At 42.1% G+C, this 17700-nt stretch overlaps 1 protein-coding gene and 1 long non-coding RNA gene across 10 annotated transcripts in view; one reads left to right on the plus strand and one right to left on the minus strand.

Annotated features, from left to right (window-relative positions):
• The first annotated feature begins 80 nt into the window (after window positions 1–80).
• Window positions 81–15701, plus strand: LOC122217344. Its single transcript, XR_006201422.1, has 3 exons — window positions 81–261; window positions 9810–9913; window positions 15617–15701. It is a non-coding gene; the product is annotated as an uncharacterized LOC122217344 (long non-coding RNA).
• The window catches only part of ASB5 (ankyrin repeat and SOCS box containing 5), a 55636-nt gene continuing 40348 nt past the window's right edge, over window positions 2413–17700 (minus strand). For 2 of the 9 annotated variants that reach the window (XM_042934210.1, XM_042934217.1), the window contains exons 2-8: window positions 15674–15753; window positions 13385–13492; window positions 11928–12078; window positions 11631–11765; window positions 9219–9410; window positions 7824–7956; window positions 2413–3450 (exon numbers count right to left, since the gene is read on the minus strand). In XM_042934210.1, the coding sequence (XP_042790144.1) occupies window positions 7829–7956; window positions 9219–9410; window positions 11631–11765; window positions 11928–12078; window positions 13385–13492; window positions 15674–15753 (794 nt within the window). In that variant the 3' untranslated portion in view covers window positions 2413–3450; window positions 7824–7828. Of the gene's footprint in view, window positions 3451–5125; window positions 5250–7675; window positions 7957–9218; window positions 9411–11630; window positions 11766–11927; window positions 12079–13384; window positions 13493–15673; window positions 15754–17700 lie in introns of those variants that run through there. The other 7 variants (XR_006201420.1, XR_006201421.1, XM_042934214.1 and 4 more) reach the window with 7 other exon arrangements.

A 17700-nucleotide genomic window follows, 5' to 3' on the forward strand; every position in this document is an offset into this window, starting at 1 on the left:
GTCTCAGCGCGGCTGGGCGGGGCCCGTTGGTGGGCGGGGCTTCGGCGGGGGCGGGCACTGGGCCTCGCGCGCTCCCCAGTTTGCAGAGCTGACGCTCTGGTCTGGGGCGATTCCTGGCCCCAATCTTGGTTGTACTTAGCCTGTCTTCTCTCAACCCTTTGTCCTTCCAAATTTACTTTTTAGATATTGTGGATTCAGCCCAGCCAAAGGCCTATTGTCGGTCAAGCATTTTGAGGATGGGAGAAGCTTCCAGAAGACAAGGTCAGTTTTTGTTTAGAAATCAGAAATGGTAGAGTATTTGCTCCAAAACGCCAAAGAAAAAATTTTCGAAATTAAAATGAATAAATGTCTAATATCTACAGACTTAACCTATTTCCTTAGTTATTACATTGTTTATAAAAATTTGTAAGTTTTCCCATTTCACAAGGATGCCCTGGTATAGATGATTCATTCATTCAACAATTATTTGAGTCCCTAGTATGTGCCAGGCACTGACCTAGTTACTTGGGATTTATCAGTGAACAATGCAGAGGGAAAAAAAGTGTAGCATCGACAGTTATAAACTACGCAACAGATTTGTTAAAATCCTTCAAAAAGTTTTGCAAAAAAACACCAGTGTGGCATGTAGATGCATATTATGCAAGATAAAATATGGGATAGAGTTTGGTAGTGAAGCTATATTATGTTTTGTGGCATGTTTATTCATATAGAGATTTATTAATAAAGCAAACCATGGGACGCCTGGGTGGCTCAGTTAAGCCTGGGACTTTGGCTCAGGTCATGAACTCGAGGTTCGTGGGTACGAGTCCCAAGTTGGGCTCTGTGCTCACAGCTCCGAGCCTGGAGCCTCTTTGGATTCTGTGTCTCCTTCTCTCTGCCTCTCCCTGCTCTCTCTGTCTCTCTTAAAAATAAATAAACATTAGGGGCACCTAGGTGGCTCAGCCAGTTAAGCATCCGACTTCAGCTCAGGTCATGATCTCACAGTGAGTTTCAGCCCTGCATCAGGCTCTGTGCTGACAGCTCAGAGCCTGGAGCCTGGTTCGGATTCTTTATCTCCCTCTCTCTCTGCTCCTCCCCCGCTAATGCTCTGTCTCTCTCTCTCCTTCAAACACAAATAAAAAGCATTAATAAATAAATAAATAAACATTAGAAAATTAATAATAAAGTAAGTCAGTGTGAGTCTGTATATGGTTTGAAAGAGAAGAACGAAGCTATGGAAGTGTTTTCTTTTTGCCCAGTGAAGTTTTTCACGAATGAGTAACTGTTCTGTACTGTGTTACTCACTCCATCTTCACAATCCAATATGGTGGCCCCTAGCCACCTGTGGCTGTTTATATATAAATTTAAATAAAATAGAATAACATGAGTGACACTTGCTGCCTTTCATCTGTTCAATATCCACGTGTGGCTGCTGGCTGCCCATGTTGGACAGCACAGATACAATGCTGTCATCGCGGGGGGTTCTATTAGGCAGCTGGGCACTAGATTATTTATAGAAGGTGCACAGATATAAATACCAGTGAAAAGATCATGTACACTGAAAAGCTCCGGCATGGTAAAAATATATCGGGGAGGAAGCATGTAATTTGGATTGAGGGACTCTAGCAGTCTTTTCAGAGAAGGTGACATTTGATTTGGATTTTATGAGGCGATATTTAAAATTGTTTATGACAGGCATTGGAGGACTAGCTCTACTTATTAGTTATGTGACTTTGGGCAAGTTTAAAATGTTTAAAAGGTGGAAATAAATAAGTTATACCCCACAGGGTTGTGTTAATGATTAAATAAAGTTAAATATGCAAAGAGCCTAGAAGGGTGTGCAGTACATAGTAAGATCTCAGTAAGAATAAGTTGTTTCTAAGACGATCATGGAAATCTGTGGGATGGGGGGGATGGGGACAATTCCACACGGAATGACTACTGTGAACAAAAGTACAGATGATATAATCTGTGATATGTAAGGATTTTTAAGTTTATTTATTTATTTTGAGAAAGCACAGGGGAGAGCAGAGAGAGGGAGGGAAAGAGAGAATCCCAAGCAGGCTCCACACTGGCTCAAACACAGGGCTCAAACCCACAAACCATGAGATCATGACCTGAGCCAAAATCAAGAGTCCGACCCTTAACCGACTGAGCCACCCAGGCGTCGCGATATGTGAGTTTTTTATGAGTTTTGGGAAATAACGAACTCATTAGGGTTAGAGAAAGTGTTCAGGTTTTAGCATGAGTGCTAACCCAAGATTTAGGTGGTAACAGCTAAGGAGCTTGATTAGGGCTACAGATTGGGGCTTAATTGAGCAAAGTTTTGCTAAGGGTTAAAGCCTTCGCGTAATAAATGTGCCAATTGATAAGCAGATACATCTCTGTTTCAAACACGTTCTATATTTAGCCCGTCTTATCACCACAATGTGGTTTCTCCTTTGCTGAAAGCTTTATTAAACTTTGCCAATAGGGGGAGCTAGAGGGAGGCTAGGAGGGAAAGGGAGGGGAAAAGGCGCTTGCTGTTTCCACATGAATTTGCAGGGGTGTTGCCGCAGCAACAAAGCATAACCTGGCAGGGGCAGGTGGTTGGATCTCCAACTTTCTTTGGCTCTCCTGGAGCAGATTTCATCTTAACGGTTCAGACGTTTACCAAGCCCTGAGAAGCGGCCCTCTTTAAAGAGTCCCGGATTTTACTCTGAGCTTCCGAAGCCTTGGCTCCAGCTGTGTACTCTCACCCTGCAAAAAGTCAGTCCATAGAAGTTTCCCTTCGAGTTCTCGGCTCTTACAGCCCGCACTTCTTAACTGTGTTCTCTAGCACGAGCAATTGCTTCCTGAATCGTCTATTTCTGTTAATTTGATGGCCCCATTTTAGTTTTTCAGTTCGCCGGCATCTGTTTAACCACTTCCTTAGATTAAGTTCTTGTTTAAATTGTGTAGTTACTTCCGTCTTCCCGACTGGATGCTGAGGGATCCGTTGCTTTATAGGTGGAGTGAGGTTTCCCTTTTCCACTAGTTGACCTGCTTCTTACTAAGGCATCAAGATCCAGGTCCAGTCAGCATGGCATCATCCGTAGAGTGCACACGTGATGTTCTGTGGAATGTGAAGACACTTAGAAACCTTGGCTCGTCTTCCGGCAGAAAGCACGAAAACGGATTTGACCCTACGGCAAGATCGTGAGCGTGCACTATGGGTCCTGATAAATAAAAGCAAACTGCTTTTGGTGGTTCTTGCAGATTGTGACAGAGGGGAAAGGTACTTTCCAGATGGGTAATGGCATCACAGTTGCTAGGACTGTGGTGATTTATTCCAGTAAAGAGATGTCAAATGGGGGGTGGGGGGTGGGGATGGCTATAATTGGAGTTACTGCCTGATGAAGTCTGCATTAATCCACAGTCACCCTGTAAGATCCACCAATTTCGTACCAGCCAGATAGCCATCAAAGTCGGTGGTGGTTTTTGATGGATCGCCTGCCGAGAGAAAATTCAGAGAGCTTTACTTCACAAGGATGTTTTGCTGAACAAGGAGCAAACCGTTCTCAAACAGGGAGATGACTTGCAACTCAAAGGGGAGGAGTAATTTTGTAGCCAGTGTGTGCCTGTATACAGCAATGACAAGGTAGCGGGCGGAGCGTTCCAGGCAGAGGAACAGCAGGGGCAGAGGCAAGGAGGCAAGAGTAGTTGAGGGAGAATCAAGTGTGCTTTCTGACTTTCCCACTGGGAGCTTCCCTGTAAAAGGCCCTTTGTGATCTGTCTCCTGACGCAAACACTCGTTCCTCTGACACAGGAGTCTTCTGGGGGCACACCCTGGCCAGTGAACACTTCCACCGAAAAGTGGGTTTCACAGAATCTTTTGGAATTCAGATGCTACCCCAGAAAGAATGGGGAGGGAAGAAAAAAGACTGGCATTAACAGGCCTCATCTGAAGAGTGTACCTGAGAGACTGAGAAAGCACTGAATTGAGTGAGTTTACCCCAAAGTGGCCAGATTTCACTGGGTGAAAGGGAAGCTGGCGATAAACGTGAAGTTCTACAAGAAGAATAAAGTTGGCTTTTATACGCCTGAATATGTGCTTTGTAAAATTAGTATCTATAAGGTAAGCCTCTTAGACACCAAAAATGTTTTGAAAAATGTATCTGAGGGGTGCCTACATGGCTCAGTTGGTTAAGCATCTGACTTTGGCTCAGGTCATGATCTCACAGTGCCTGAGTTCGAGCCCGCATCACGCTCTGTACTGACAGCTCAGAGCCTGGAGCCTGCTTCAGCTTGTGTATCACTCGCTCTCTCTCTCTCAAAAATAAATAAGCATTAAAAAAAAAAGTATCTGAATTTCAAAAGTTACTTATTAAAAGACTCCTTGAATTTGAGCATACTACTCAAAATGGGAAGATACCTATCATTTAAAAAAGGAGAAAACTGAGACCTCGAGAGCTGAAGTGAATTGTTTAAGGTCCTAGAGCAGATGGAGGGGTAATAACTCACTCAATTTTTTTTTCTTTTTTTTATTAAAAAAAATTTTTTTTAATGTTTATTTCAGAGACACAGCATGAGCGGGGGAGGGGCAGGGAGACAGGGAGACACAGAATCAGAAGCAGGTTCCAGGCTCTGAGCTGTCGGCACAGAGCCCGACGCGGGGCTCGAACTCAAAAACCGTGAGATCATGACCTGAGCCGAAGTCAGTTGCTCAACTGACTGAGCCACCCAGGCTCCCCTTTTTTCCTTTTTTAAAAAATATTTATTTATTTATTTTGAAAAGAGGGAGCATGCATGAGTGGGAGGGAGAGAGAGAGAGAGAGAGAGGGAGAATGCTAAGCAGACTCTGCACTGTCAGCACAGAGCCAGATGTGGGGCTCAATCCCATGAACTGTTGAGATCATGACCTGAACCAAAATCAGGAGTCTGACACTTAACCAACTGAGCCACCCAGGTGCCCTACACCTCAATTTTCTGAATAAATTTCCTGCCACCAACACTGAAAAATATGACAATGATTGTTTAGGTTTTTAAGCGAGAAGGCAGGCCTTGAAATAAACTAATTATAAATGATAATTAGAATAAGAAAGTTGAAAAATTAGAGTAAACAAGTGAGACTAATCCGGGAGAGAGAATAATTTATAAAGTTACTTTGTAAACAGATAGTCACAGTCACTTGGGTTCAAGACCATCACAGAGCAATGAACACAGTACATTTAGACCTTCTTTTCCAAAGGGGCCATGTTTCACATAGTGTCTCTGTTCACTTCTTTGGAAACATCAAATATACTTTGTGGCTAAAACAAGAGGAGAAATTAAATACCTTTTCCTACAAAATAAATGTTTCAGCAGTGCCTTACTACAGTAATTAATTTCATGGTACTTTAGGGGCGCCTGGGTGGCTCAGTCGGTTAAGCCACTGACTTCGGCTCAGGTCATGATCTCACGGTCCGTGAGTTCGAGCCCCGCATCGGGCTCTGTGCTGACAGCTCAGAGCCTGGAGCCTGTTTCAGATTCTGTGTCTCCCTCTCTCTGATCCTCCCCTGTTCATGCTCTGTCTCTCTCTGTCTCAAAAATAAATAAACGTTAAAAAAAAATTTTTTTTAAAACAAAACAAAAAAAAATTTCATGGTACTTTAATCTCACGTCAAATAGTTTGGTGTCGCTTGGTCTTTGCCTTTGTGGGATTTTGTCCTTAGATCTTTGTGTGTGTGTGCGTGTGTGTGTGTGTGCGCGCGCACACAGTAAGATTTGGATTAGAAAGCCTTCAAAGTATCTGTTTCAGTCTGCACTACTCTCCTAATGCCCATAATACAGTGATCGGAAACTAATGTTGAAAAAAATTAGGGCAACTGAATCTTATTCTCCATTACCTTCAGTTATAAAACCAAATACTAATTAGAACAGAAAAAAAAAGTGTTTTATTCCAGTGATAATAGTCACACTTTAACATATTAACAAACATATGATACAGTTAAATTAGAACACTTCTTCGATAAGACAATCATACCCAAGCAAAGATAAAAGGTATCGGCATACTAAAATTTTAAAGTATCCGTTTTAATTTTAATATTGATGTGTACTTATTGGCACAAGCCCAGTGAAAAGGGACGAATTATATTACCTTACACCCTAAGCCTACATATGTCTAGCTCAGGGAAAATACTAGTCAACACCTGTTTTACTAAAAAAGCAGTCCGAATACCCAATTATATGTAATGAGGTTACTCTATAATTAAACAATTAAATGCACATTATTCATGAGGACATTATAAATTTGTTAGGCTGAGCTATTTAGTAGAATAGCCTCATTTAAAAGTCTCTAGGCACACAGAAAACATTTTTTTAACAACACATGCTACAGCCTTATTTCTATTTTTGAAAATCTAAACACGACTTAACGATGCGATCTTAGTGACTTTGGGGTTACATTCAAGAATAGTTTATTTCCCGTAGGTATCCAAAATTCAGCCAAGAACCGAGAAGAAAGGAAAAAATAGGCCCCTGGGCTTGTTAAAATAGTAGTCAAAATACTTTATCAAACTTTGATAAATTTATAAAACTCATCAAAACATTTTCTATATTACACTATAGTAAGTATCCTATCTTATTTCTCAGTCCACAATAGACTCAAACTTAGTCTAAATTACAAAGAAGACACAGTTTGTTTTATTATGTTTTATACCGCGCTAAAGTATGTTTAAGGCAGAAGAAAATAAACACAGTATTAACCTTGCCGAAGACACTACTTTGTAACGCTATACCCCCTTGCTAACACGGTCTAAGCCTCAACCTTTGCTTTGCATAAGAAGGATTGGAAACAGCACTAGTAGGGTGTACGTATGGGGTAAATTTTGTAAGGTGTCTAAGTTTGCTAAGTGGCGCAGCCTTTTCCTTTTCTTTGCACACCCCACAATCGAAGGAGATTTTATCTTCTGTTTTCCACAGCCTTGGACTGCCCTGATCCCTGAAGCATGGCCCAGGAAGGGCCTCTTTCGCAACTGGGTGTGAAGTTCATGGTCTTCCGTCTGTAGGTACCACCAGCTAGTGACAGTTTCTGGATGGAAGAAGGCTGGAGTGCTTCGTACAAAAGCACTGTAGAGAGGCCTTATGAGGCTACCCTGGAGAAGGAGGAAGTCTTAAAATAGTCTTAGCAAAGGTGTAAGGTTCCGACCATCCCAGGAAGAGATGGAAGGAGCCATAACCTTAGTCCAACCCGTTTCTGGAATGGGGACATTTAAGGTGGCAAAGTGACTAGTGAGATCTGTGCAGGGAGGGGGCAGTTTATCTTTTCTTGATGAACTGATGATTATAATGACAAGGGCACGTTTGACGTGGCGGGTTTCGTCAATGACAGCCATCTTTATTTCAAAAAGGGTAGTAGTTGTTCTTTTCTAAAGCATACGCGTATTTTGCATTAATGTAAAAAATACACAGAGATCACCAATTACAGCAGCTAAAATTTAAAAGTTAATGCATTATTGGCAGAATGGAGGCCTTTTAAAGTACGTAGTTTCAGTAAGAGTTCACATTTTTTTTTTTCATAAAAAGAAACATTGAAATGAAAATTTCTCTTTTTTTCTACACCAAAAAGGGTACATGGGAAGAGCTAATGATATATAGATATTTGGAAGAGCTAATGATATATAGATATTTTAAATATGCTATAGTCCAAAAAAAAAAAAAAAACAGTAAAAATGCGTAAAACAGTAGTACTCACTAGTACACTTAAAATTTAAATTGACGTTTCACTTCTTCCCCAGGGCCTCACAATCTCTTATATACTGTGTTTAGCATATTTTACTATGAAATATTCACTATGCAGATGAGACAGAAACGTTTTGATTTCGCAAGTATTTAGCATTACTTCCCTGCCTTATCGGTACTGTAAGAAATTCTGCAACAACGTTGGCAGCTGGAGCTGGGGGATGAGGTGCAGTCTCGGCCTCCCTATGTAGTTTCTGATACAGAGTCGGCAAAGTTGGCAAAGGCTGCTTGGAGTAGCTGCAAAAGACAGGAAGGCATTTGTTAATTAAAATCCAAATGGATTTTTATATGTTGTAAGATGCACAAAACAAACCATAAGCTTCAGTGCTTTGAGGTAAAGTAGGGTGGTGCGACCGCTGTGCTAGAGACATTTACGTAAGCATTTCAGTGGCTTTTATTTATAAGCTCTTATTGTAATTGTGGTATATTCCATATGGGTTCTTTAAAACATTATAATCCTGAGGCTTATGAAATTGTTATCGCATGTAAAGCCTCAGAAATAAATTCTGCTTTTCGAAGAACATGTAAATCAAAAGACCCGATAATGTTAGGCACTAAAGGGGGAAAGTTTTAAGTTGTATCTTTTTCTCAAATTAGGTCTACTAGTTAAGCCAAAACAAATTTTATTATAGTGTCTGAGCCACGCTTAAGAAATTCTGTTTTAAAATACCAAAAGTCTTGGGGAACCTGGGTGGCTCAGTCAGTTAGTTAAGCATCTGACTGTGGCTCAGGACATGATCTCACAGCTCACGGGTTTGAGCCCCGTGTCGGGCTCTGTGCTCACAGCTCAGAGCCTGGAGCCTGCTTCGGATTCTGTGTCTCCCTCTCTCTCTCTCTGCCTCTCCCCTGCTTACATTCTCTCTCTTTGTCTCAAAAAATAAACATTAAAAACTTTTTTGAATAACAAAAGTCTTAGGTATGAAAGTATTTCCTGATTCTGTTTCTATAACATTATAGAAGCCATGTGCCCTTAGAAAAGGGGGCATGTTTCTAAATATTTATCAGCAGATATTAAACAGAACTACATATTGCATATTGTCAAACAAACTGAATACATTTAACTTAACCAAACATATACAGACTTTAGGTAAGATAAAAAAAAGAAAATTGAGATCATTGTGCTATCTTCTTTACAGATAGAACCTAAGTTAAAAAATCATCTTCAAAAAAATATTTTAAATGTTATGCCAGTATCATTTTACATGTCAACAAAAAGTCTTTAACTTTGCATTGATTTCAGGCAAATGTATTTTTGTGGGTTTTTTTTTTTCTTTTTTGGTTGTTTTTTCTTTTATTTTTAGAGAGAGAGCACAAGCTGGGGGTGGGGGCAGAGGGAAAAAGAGAATGTTAACCAGGCTGCACCCTCAGCACAGAGCCCGATGCAGGGCTCTATCCCAAGACCCTGGGATCATGGCCTGAGCTGAAATCCAGAGTCAGAGGACCCACATACTGGGCCACCCAGGCGCCCTGTGTTTTGAAGTGCCCACAAGTATTCCTACCTTCATGTTGAAGCAACAATCTTTCCACCAAACTGCTGGAAGTCGCTACATCTACAGGTCGAAGAAGCTCTGTATTTTTGGCATTGATATCGGCTCCAAATTCCAGCAGTAAGTTTACAACTTCCGTACTGGACTGCTGGGCAGCTGCATGCAGTGGGGTGTCCCAGTATTTGCCTTTTTGTACATCGGCACCTACGTGTAAATAAGGAATGATGAGAAATCTAAACAAAAACCGTTAGACCAGTCACTTACCTCGATGCACGCAGAAAAGGGTGATGCCAAATGGACCTCACCTCTGTCTGTAATGAGTTATTCCCCCCCCCCTTACACACACACACTTCAAATGTACACATTAAAATTTGACACACATAGATGGAGAGTGCACGTTTGTTCTCTAATATTTTTCTCTATGCTTGAAAGAGCCCATAATACAAAATATTTTTAAATGCTTCAAAGCCCCCAAAGTAATCATATTAACTGGTATTACAAATAGAGCATGATGAGGCCCACTCATACCTGTTTTTATCATGATTGAGATTGCTTAGGATCATTCAAGAGTTTATTGCTCATATTCTTTTCATTTATTTTAAGGCAATAGAGCTCTTCATGTTTCCTGGAAAACTCATGAATCTAGACGTGTGAGCTGTTTGGGGAAAATGTGCACGGACTTTCCTGTCACTTCTCTCTCATACAATGTAAGTCGATAAATATATAAAGGCATTGAGCCTCTTAAGTAGAAAGGCACATTGTATTTCCATGTGCAAAGTAAATTTTTTAAAAATCTTACATTAAAAAAAAAACCACCCTACCTATTAAATCATTTATTGCTTATTTTATCTGAGTACGAGTCATGGCACATGGTGATCATTCAATACATGTGCAATGAATCAATACTGTGTAATACTGGAAAGAGCAATCTCATTTCCCAGTACCTAAGTGGTTACGACACCAAGAAATATCTATCGGTAAAAATGTGTAAGTCCTTTTCAACTCTGCTTTCTGATACCATCAATAAAACTAACGATGTTTACGAGAAGCAGTACATTTTAAGGGTCCCTTTAGGCCTTCCTGCTACTTTCACATTTCAATAAATGTAATTGTTTTCATATTCTTTCACCAAATACACAATGTTTAGTGAAAGAATGACAGTCCATAACAAAATCTCCATGGAGAAAGCATAAACTCTATTGGTTATGTTAGTTTTATGGGAGGACAGAGCCTGATAATAACAATCAGTCCACAATTACCAACAGCATTCTCTTTCTTACCCAATATAAAATGTCTGGTGGAAATAATAATGTTCCTAGCAAAGTAAAAGAAAAGAGAAGAAAAAAGGCAACAAAGAAGAAACTCTTCTAGTTCTATAAATTCGTGGGCGATCACAGCCAGAAAATAATAGTGTGTCAACGGTTATTAGCAGAAGTCATATTTGAGACTTAACAGATATGACGGGAGTGAACTAACGAAGTAGAAACTCCCTGCAAGAAGCTTATAATTTAGCTAAGATATTATGAGCGTATCAGAGACCAAATGATGGCAGAAACAGTAAAAAGCATGGAAATCCTTTTACTCATTTTATGTGTATTTTCAGCACCTACCACGTGGGAGGTGCTGTGGTAGGGAAAGGAGATGATGGGGAAAAAGACATAATCCACATCCTTAAAAGCTCCTGTTCCTGGGGTGCCTGGGTGGCTCAGTTAGTTAAGCATCCGACTTCGGCTCGGGTCATGATCTCACAGTCCGTGAGTTCGAGCCCTGCGTCGGGCTCTGTGCTGACAGCTGAGCCTGGAGCCTGCTTCAGATTCTGTGTTTCCCTCTCTCTGACCCTCCCCTGTTCATGCTCTGTCTCTGTCTCAAAAACAAATATTAAGAAAAAAAATTAAAAAAAAAAAAAAGCTCCTGTTCCTATAGGGGGAGTCACCATTATGGTCTCAAAAGATTAGGACAAGTTTTCAGGAGGCTAACACTGAACGCTGAGGAATAGGTTTGTTTCAAGTTAGAAGAAAAAGCCGTTAAGTCTTTGTAGGTAAATGGGACAGGACAAAGTCGGGGCGAGCACGTGAGCTCTTATGATTGGTAGAAGACAAGGTAGCTAAGCAGTTACTGCCCCTCAAATTCCTTGTGATGGATTTATTCATGAAGAAATACATATTTGGCAACACTATATCAACCTTGAGGTTTTACACTGTATGATCTTTACAAGGGGGACTTTAGGACTTGTGAGATAAAGCGGAGTTATCAAGAATGCAATTCCTTTTTTTATGGGTTATGTACTTACACGCAACAATGCTTAGAATAAGAACATTTTTAGCAGGGAGATATCTTTACACAGTTTATTCAGAGACATAAATATGGATCTGAATCATTGCTTACGTGTATGGACAGAACGAGAGAGGTTTTAAAGAAAATTACCAGCATAAAGAAGCTTCCGGATGCAGTGGAACTGCTGTGACATACAAGCTACGTACAGAGGAGTTCCCAGATGAGGAATGTCTTGGTCAACATCTATGCCCCAGGATATCAGTATCTCTAGGCATTCGTGATGGCCTGCCAACACAAAGTAGAGAGGAGCTTACTCTCGACACTGCCCACCTCCTTGCGCCTCACCTCATGCTGTTCCCTGCAGTTACTCATTGAAAGCAAAATGCAGCACTCCACGTTGCTAAAGGGACTTCCTCCCCTTGTCACCTAATCCCATAACTAAGTCACCTTTGCTGGCGGCCTCATGTGTGGGAGAAGGAAGACAGGACTCCAGCTGGGGTTTGGCACCGTATTCCAGAAGAAGTTCTGTACAGCTGGCACTGCCTTGTGAGCACGCATTGAATAATGGAGTCACACCATCTATCGTGATTGCGTTTACCTAAACCAAGCCAGAGTTCAGCAACGAGAGTCACAGAGCCGTACGAGATTAAACGCTAGGCATTTCAAACAGTTCTACGACCCAACAGAAATCACTGGGATTTGTGATTATGTGTGCAGTAAATATGACAGAGGATATTTAGCTCATATGCATCAACAAGCAAAGCTTTTATTTTTTTTATGTATTTTTTTTCAATATATGGAATTTATTGTCAGATTGGTTTCCATACAACACCCAGTGCTCATCCCAAAAGGTGCCCTCCTCAATACCCATCCCCCACCCTCCCCTCCCTCCCACCCCCCATCAACCCTCAGTTTGTTCTCAGTTTTTAACAGTTTCTTATGCTTTGGCTCTCTCCCACTCTAACCTCTTTTTTTTTCCTTCCCCTCCCTCATGGGTTTCTGTTAAGTTTCTCAGGATCCATATAAGAGTGAAAACACATGGTATCTGTCTTTCTCTGTATGGCTCACTTCGCTTAGCATCACACTCTCCAGTTCCATCCACGTTGCTACAAAGGGCCATATTTCATTCTTTCTCATTGCCACGTAGTACTCCATTGTGTATATAAACCACAATTTCTTATCCATTCATCAGTTGATGGACATTTAGGCTCTTTCCATAATTTGGCTATTGTTGAGAGTGCTGCTATAAACATTGGGGTACAAGTGCCCCTATGCATCAGCACTCCTGTATCCCTTGGGTAAATTCCTAGCAGTGCTATTGCTGGGTCATAGGGTAGGTCTATTTTTAATTTTTCGAGGAACCTCCACACTGTTTTCCAGAGTGGCTGCACCAATTAAGCAAAGCTTTTAAAAGTCAAGAGTTAAACAGAAATATGATGTGGTAGATGAGTCAGTCACAAGAGTGGCCATGCAGCTAGTAAAAGTCATGAAAATCAATACATACTCAAGAGTCAAACAAAAACGAATTCAACGGTCAGGTGCCTTTCAACTAGGAAAAAAGTCCAGAAATGTGACGGTGACAAACGCTGTGGTGAGGTCACCTTGCTGGTGGTAAATCAGAGAAATGGGAAATTGTGTTTCTGAGAATTTATCTAAAGAAAAACATCCTGGGGTGCCTGGGTGGCTCAGTCAGTTAAGTGTCCGACTTCGGCTCAGGTCAGCATGCTACCCATTTTTGCAATGACTAGAAATCCTTCTTGGAGTGCACTGAGAACACTGAAGCAAAGTGATTTCTTATTATTCTGCAATTTTTGAAAACTACTAAGGAAAGAAACGCAACATGAGAACTTTGTGCGATTATCTTAGTAGACGTGAAGTGATTAATGGTTTTAACCGGTACCTACATTAGCTCCAGCCTCCAGCAGAGTTCTTGCACACGCCACGTGGTCTCCAAGGCAGGCTTCGTGCAGCGGGGTGATGTGGTCTATGGTAACTGCATTTACATTGTAACCCTAAATACGACATGAATAATTTCGAAAGGTGAGCAAGAAAGTATATGAAATCATCTTTATAAAGGTCATTGGTGAGTGATACGAAAGACCAAAGACTCAGGGAGGCAGGTTTAAGTTCAGCAGGCGAGGCCAGTTCAGACGCCATAGAGGCAGTCCGTTGTCAAAACTCGTCAATACTGTAACACCACCACCGTATCTAAACCCTGTAGCGGCTAAATTGTTTTGTTTAGTAGATTCTGAATGTTTTCATAAAATTCCACCTCCTTAACTTTCTGTGGTCTTTATGAATTGGTTTGATTACTGTTATTGTTTTCTTTTTTACTTTGTAGAAGTGGAGACTGTTGATAGGCCGGGTCACTTGTTTTGATTTGGGGCTGTGAAATTACAGGTTAGCCCAGACTGGGGGGAAAATACTCTAAACTGTAGTGAGCCATGTTGTGAACTTTTGTCACTGGATAGGAGTGACTAGGTTCTATTCTTGTGGTTGAGAGCTCTGATCATCAAGTCAGTTACACTTGGGCTTGAAGCCTTGTTCCAGAATGCAGTAATTATTTTAATTTGGGTGAGCACCTTAACCTCTAAGTTTTAGGGTCATCGTGAGAATTAAACAGCATGATGTATGTAAAGCAATTATTGTTACAGGGCCCCACATATGGCAAGAGTTCCATCTTATTTTACTATCCAATCAAAACCAAGTACACACTTTAAAAATCAAATCAAAACCAATAAAACACTTTATTCCAGTTAAACTAATGATGTCAGACTAAACTAATTAAATATTAGGACATGAGATTCTGTGCTTTCCTGCTATTTTTGGTAACTCACTGTCTATTGACCATCATACTAAACACTGTAAGAGGAAGATTTTCGTGGCCAAACCCCCATAATGTGACGCACTGCCATGGCCTGTAATACCAGGATGAATCTTAAAATGAAGGCAAGAAAAGATTCACCCCCAACCTTTGTCACTAGCAGGTGGCAACTTTTTAGATCCCTTAAGTTATCTTTTCACAGATTTCGAATTGTCTAGCCAGCAGTCAGACTTGAAGGAGCTAATTCCTAACTGCCACCCGCCGGGGTGACCAGGTGGCCGAGCGTCTGCAAAGGTCTGGATTCTGTTTCCCATCGGGCTCTGGGGGCAGCCTCTGACTCTTCCTGGCTGGCGTGTGGGTGTATGAGATACATGTCGAAAAATATCCTGAGACTGCTCTCCTCTCAAAGAACTGCGTGATGGTTTCTGTAGGTGGTTGGGGGGACCGAGTGGGTTATGTTCAGAAAATTACTGACTTTTCTCAGGGTGGGTTTTTTTTTCCCCCCATCAAGTGATGAGCAAACAAAATGGTCACTCTGTTATCACAGGACAGCCCTACAGGAGCAGCTTGTCCTACATGTTCCCTTTATAGATGAAAAAAGGAAGGTCAGGAAGGTTGTGATTCACTTTAAGAACCCGCCTGGCATGCAGGTGCCCTGAGTCCCAGGGCCATGCCCTGGAACCCGGGCATCACTGCCTTTCCTTCCCACACAGCCACCCGAGAGCATCCCTTTCTCCCGGATACCAGGAAGCACCAGGACAATGACTTCCAGATCTGGGTGTGCTTCTGAATCACGTCATTCAATTTTAACAACGCGCAGGCTAAGCCAGAGGACTCTGTGTTTCTGTAAGGAATCTATGCTTTTCATTTTTCCTCTGGTGAGTCTGAGGAGTGGGCAGGGAGAGAAGTGATCGCTCTGTAGCGTTCATGGGTAATTCGCCATCACAGAGGACAGATTAATGTAAAAAAGCTTGTTTGGGCATCTGCTCTGATTATCCCTTTTTGGATATTTTGTGACCAAACTTTCTCTGCAATTAGCTGCACACATTGTATAGAGTAAAGCATAGTTGAAGTGCTAAATGAATAATACATACGTCCAGTGACTTCTTGCTGAAATATGTTTCAGTGAGCAAGTATACTGTACGAGAAACTCGATATATTAAGACATAGGATTATACCAAAATATTTATAAAGAAATCTCAAAGCTAAATGCAAAGTAGAGAGCTGACTGATATAGGGGTTAAAACAAAAAAAAAGACTGGTAGCATTTATTAAGCAGCTTTATTCTTTTTTCTTTGATTACTTTTGAAAGTTAATGTTCTACGGTCATGGGACAGGGATGTATTTCCAGCCGTAGCTAATACGTCACCTGGGATAGCAGTGTTCGCAGAGCAAGAAGACGACCTTGACTTGCTGCTTCGTGTAGTGGTGACCGGTCTGCCCAGGAACCTGTTGGAAAAGAGACGAGATCTGTGAGTAGAAGTGAACCCTGACAGACACACTCAGTTCCTGTGAAATACACACTCTTCAGAGTCTGTGATCAACAAGGTGACTGAGACACCTGACCATATACCAGGAAGTCTGATTCTTGTCTAAAAGATCCAGCCTGGCAGTTTCAGAATGCCAAGGGCTATAAAGCATGTTCTGGAACTTTCCTATCCCAGAACTGCTGTACCTTTTGAACTGTCTTCCAAAGAAGGGGAGGATTAAGTTCCCTTAGATAGGCCCCAAAAGCACCTGTTTCATGGTTTCTCAGAACTCCAAAAACCTTTTTTTTTTTTTTTTAATGTTTGTGTATTTTTGAGAGAGAGAAACAGAGTGCAAATGGGAGGAGAGAGAGAGAGAGAGAGAGAGAGAGAGAGAGAGAGAGAGAGAGAGAGGGAGGGAGAGAGAGACACAGAATCCAAAGCAGACTCCAGGCTCTGAGCTGTCAGCACAGAGCCCGATGTGGGGCTTGAACTCACCAACCGTGAGATTGTGACCTGAACCAAAGCCGGACGCTTAACGGACTCAGCCACCTGGGTGCCCCGCCCCCAAAAATCTTTTTTGGGCACTTTTAGGAAGGCTAGCAGCAGGAGCACCCCACCTCTCTGCTTTCTACGCCCGCCCTGCCATGCCCCCCTCTCTCTGTACCCCCAGACTGTCCTCTCCTTACAGTTTGCCCTGAGGTGTAAAGGGGCTATGCCAGGTTACCAAGGAGAATGAGTAGCTGACCCCTATGTCCTGCGCCCTCGAACAAGCCCAGTGGGCCCTCGAAAGGGGTGTCGCGGCTTGGGAGGAGCAGACTATCATTGATGTTTGAAATGGTACCGATAATGCCAAGGGGGTCCTTGAATGACTCCCTCGGGGGTCGCTGATTCTCCACATACCAGTGGTCGGCAACCCCTTCTGAAGACCCTACATCCTGAAGAAAAAGGCACTGACCCTCCTTGTCCCCAAGTTCCCCCTTCTTACGTGCCTATGCGCCCCTCCCATTAGAAAATCAGTGCCCTCCCGTGTGGAAATCCACATGTCCTTCTCTCCCCCAGAGCCATCTGGCATCCAACCACCCCTATCTCTCCCACCCTTGTGGTCCACCCAGGTGGTTTTATATGATACCGGCTTGGTGCCCGGTGATTTTCTTGTAATTTAAACAGGATCAGCATGGTTGGTTCTATTTAATCTACACCAGAGATCACCCGTGGAGGTTTTTCAGTGATTAAACATGCAGACCGTGCCAATCAGAGAAACATTCCTTTAAGGGGTCTCGTTGGCTGATAAGCTGAAGCACTGCTAGCTAGAGGGAGAGCCTTCCTCATGTAATGGGATTATGTTCGCTAGTATCTGTCTTCTTGTCTACTCCCTCTTCCTCCTTTTGAGGATCCACAGGATGCAGTAAACAAAAATAATGTTTAAAAACCCTGCTGATCAGTCCTAGTACAATTTAAACAAAGTCACTTAGCTGTTAGAAACAGACATTTTATGAAAAGCATGTCTGAAGCTTTCTGAATAGGTCAGGAAATTAGGCAAAACGCGGTAAGGTGTAGTACTTTAGAAACACGTCATTGCTCCTATGATTTCATACCTTTAAAGAAGTCTCACATGGACCCAGGCTTCCTCAATTATGGTCTCACAGAAGAACTCTGCCAGAACACCGTAAGGGAGGTCCAAACGATTTCACTGAATAAAATGTGGGCCACATATCACGGGATTCATGAAATGACTGAGTGAACGTGGTAGAGAGGGCAGAAGGCAACTGCCCATCATCAGTCTTTTTTATATCCAGTGATATTATGGGATGTTGTGGAAGACACAAATCCCGAGGGCGAGGGGGCACAGCTTCTCTTCCTGTTACCCCTGATGTACCAGTAACGGTAATGGTGGCCGATGCCCAGCCTGCGCCGCGTGGGACATGCG

Source organism: Panthera leo, chromosome B1 (genome assembly GCF_018350215.1).
Source record: "Panthera leo isolate Ple1 chromosome B1, P.leo_Ple1_pat1.1, whole genome shotgun sequence".
Lineage (NCBI taxonomy): Eukaryota > Metazoa > Chordata > Mammalia > Carnivora > Felidae > Panthera > Panthera leo.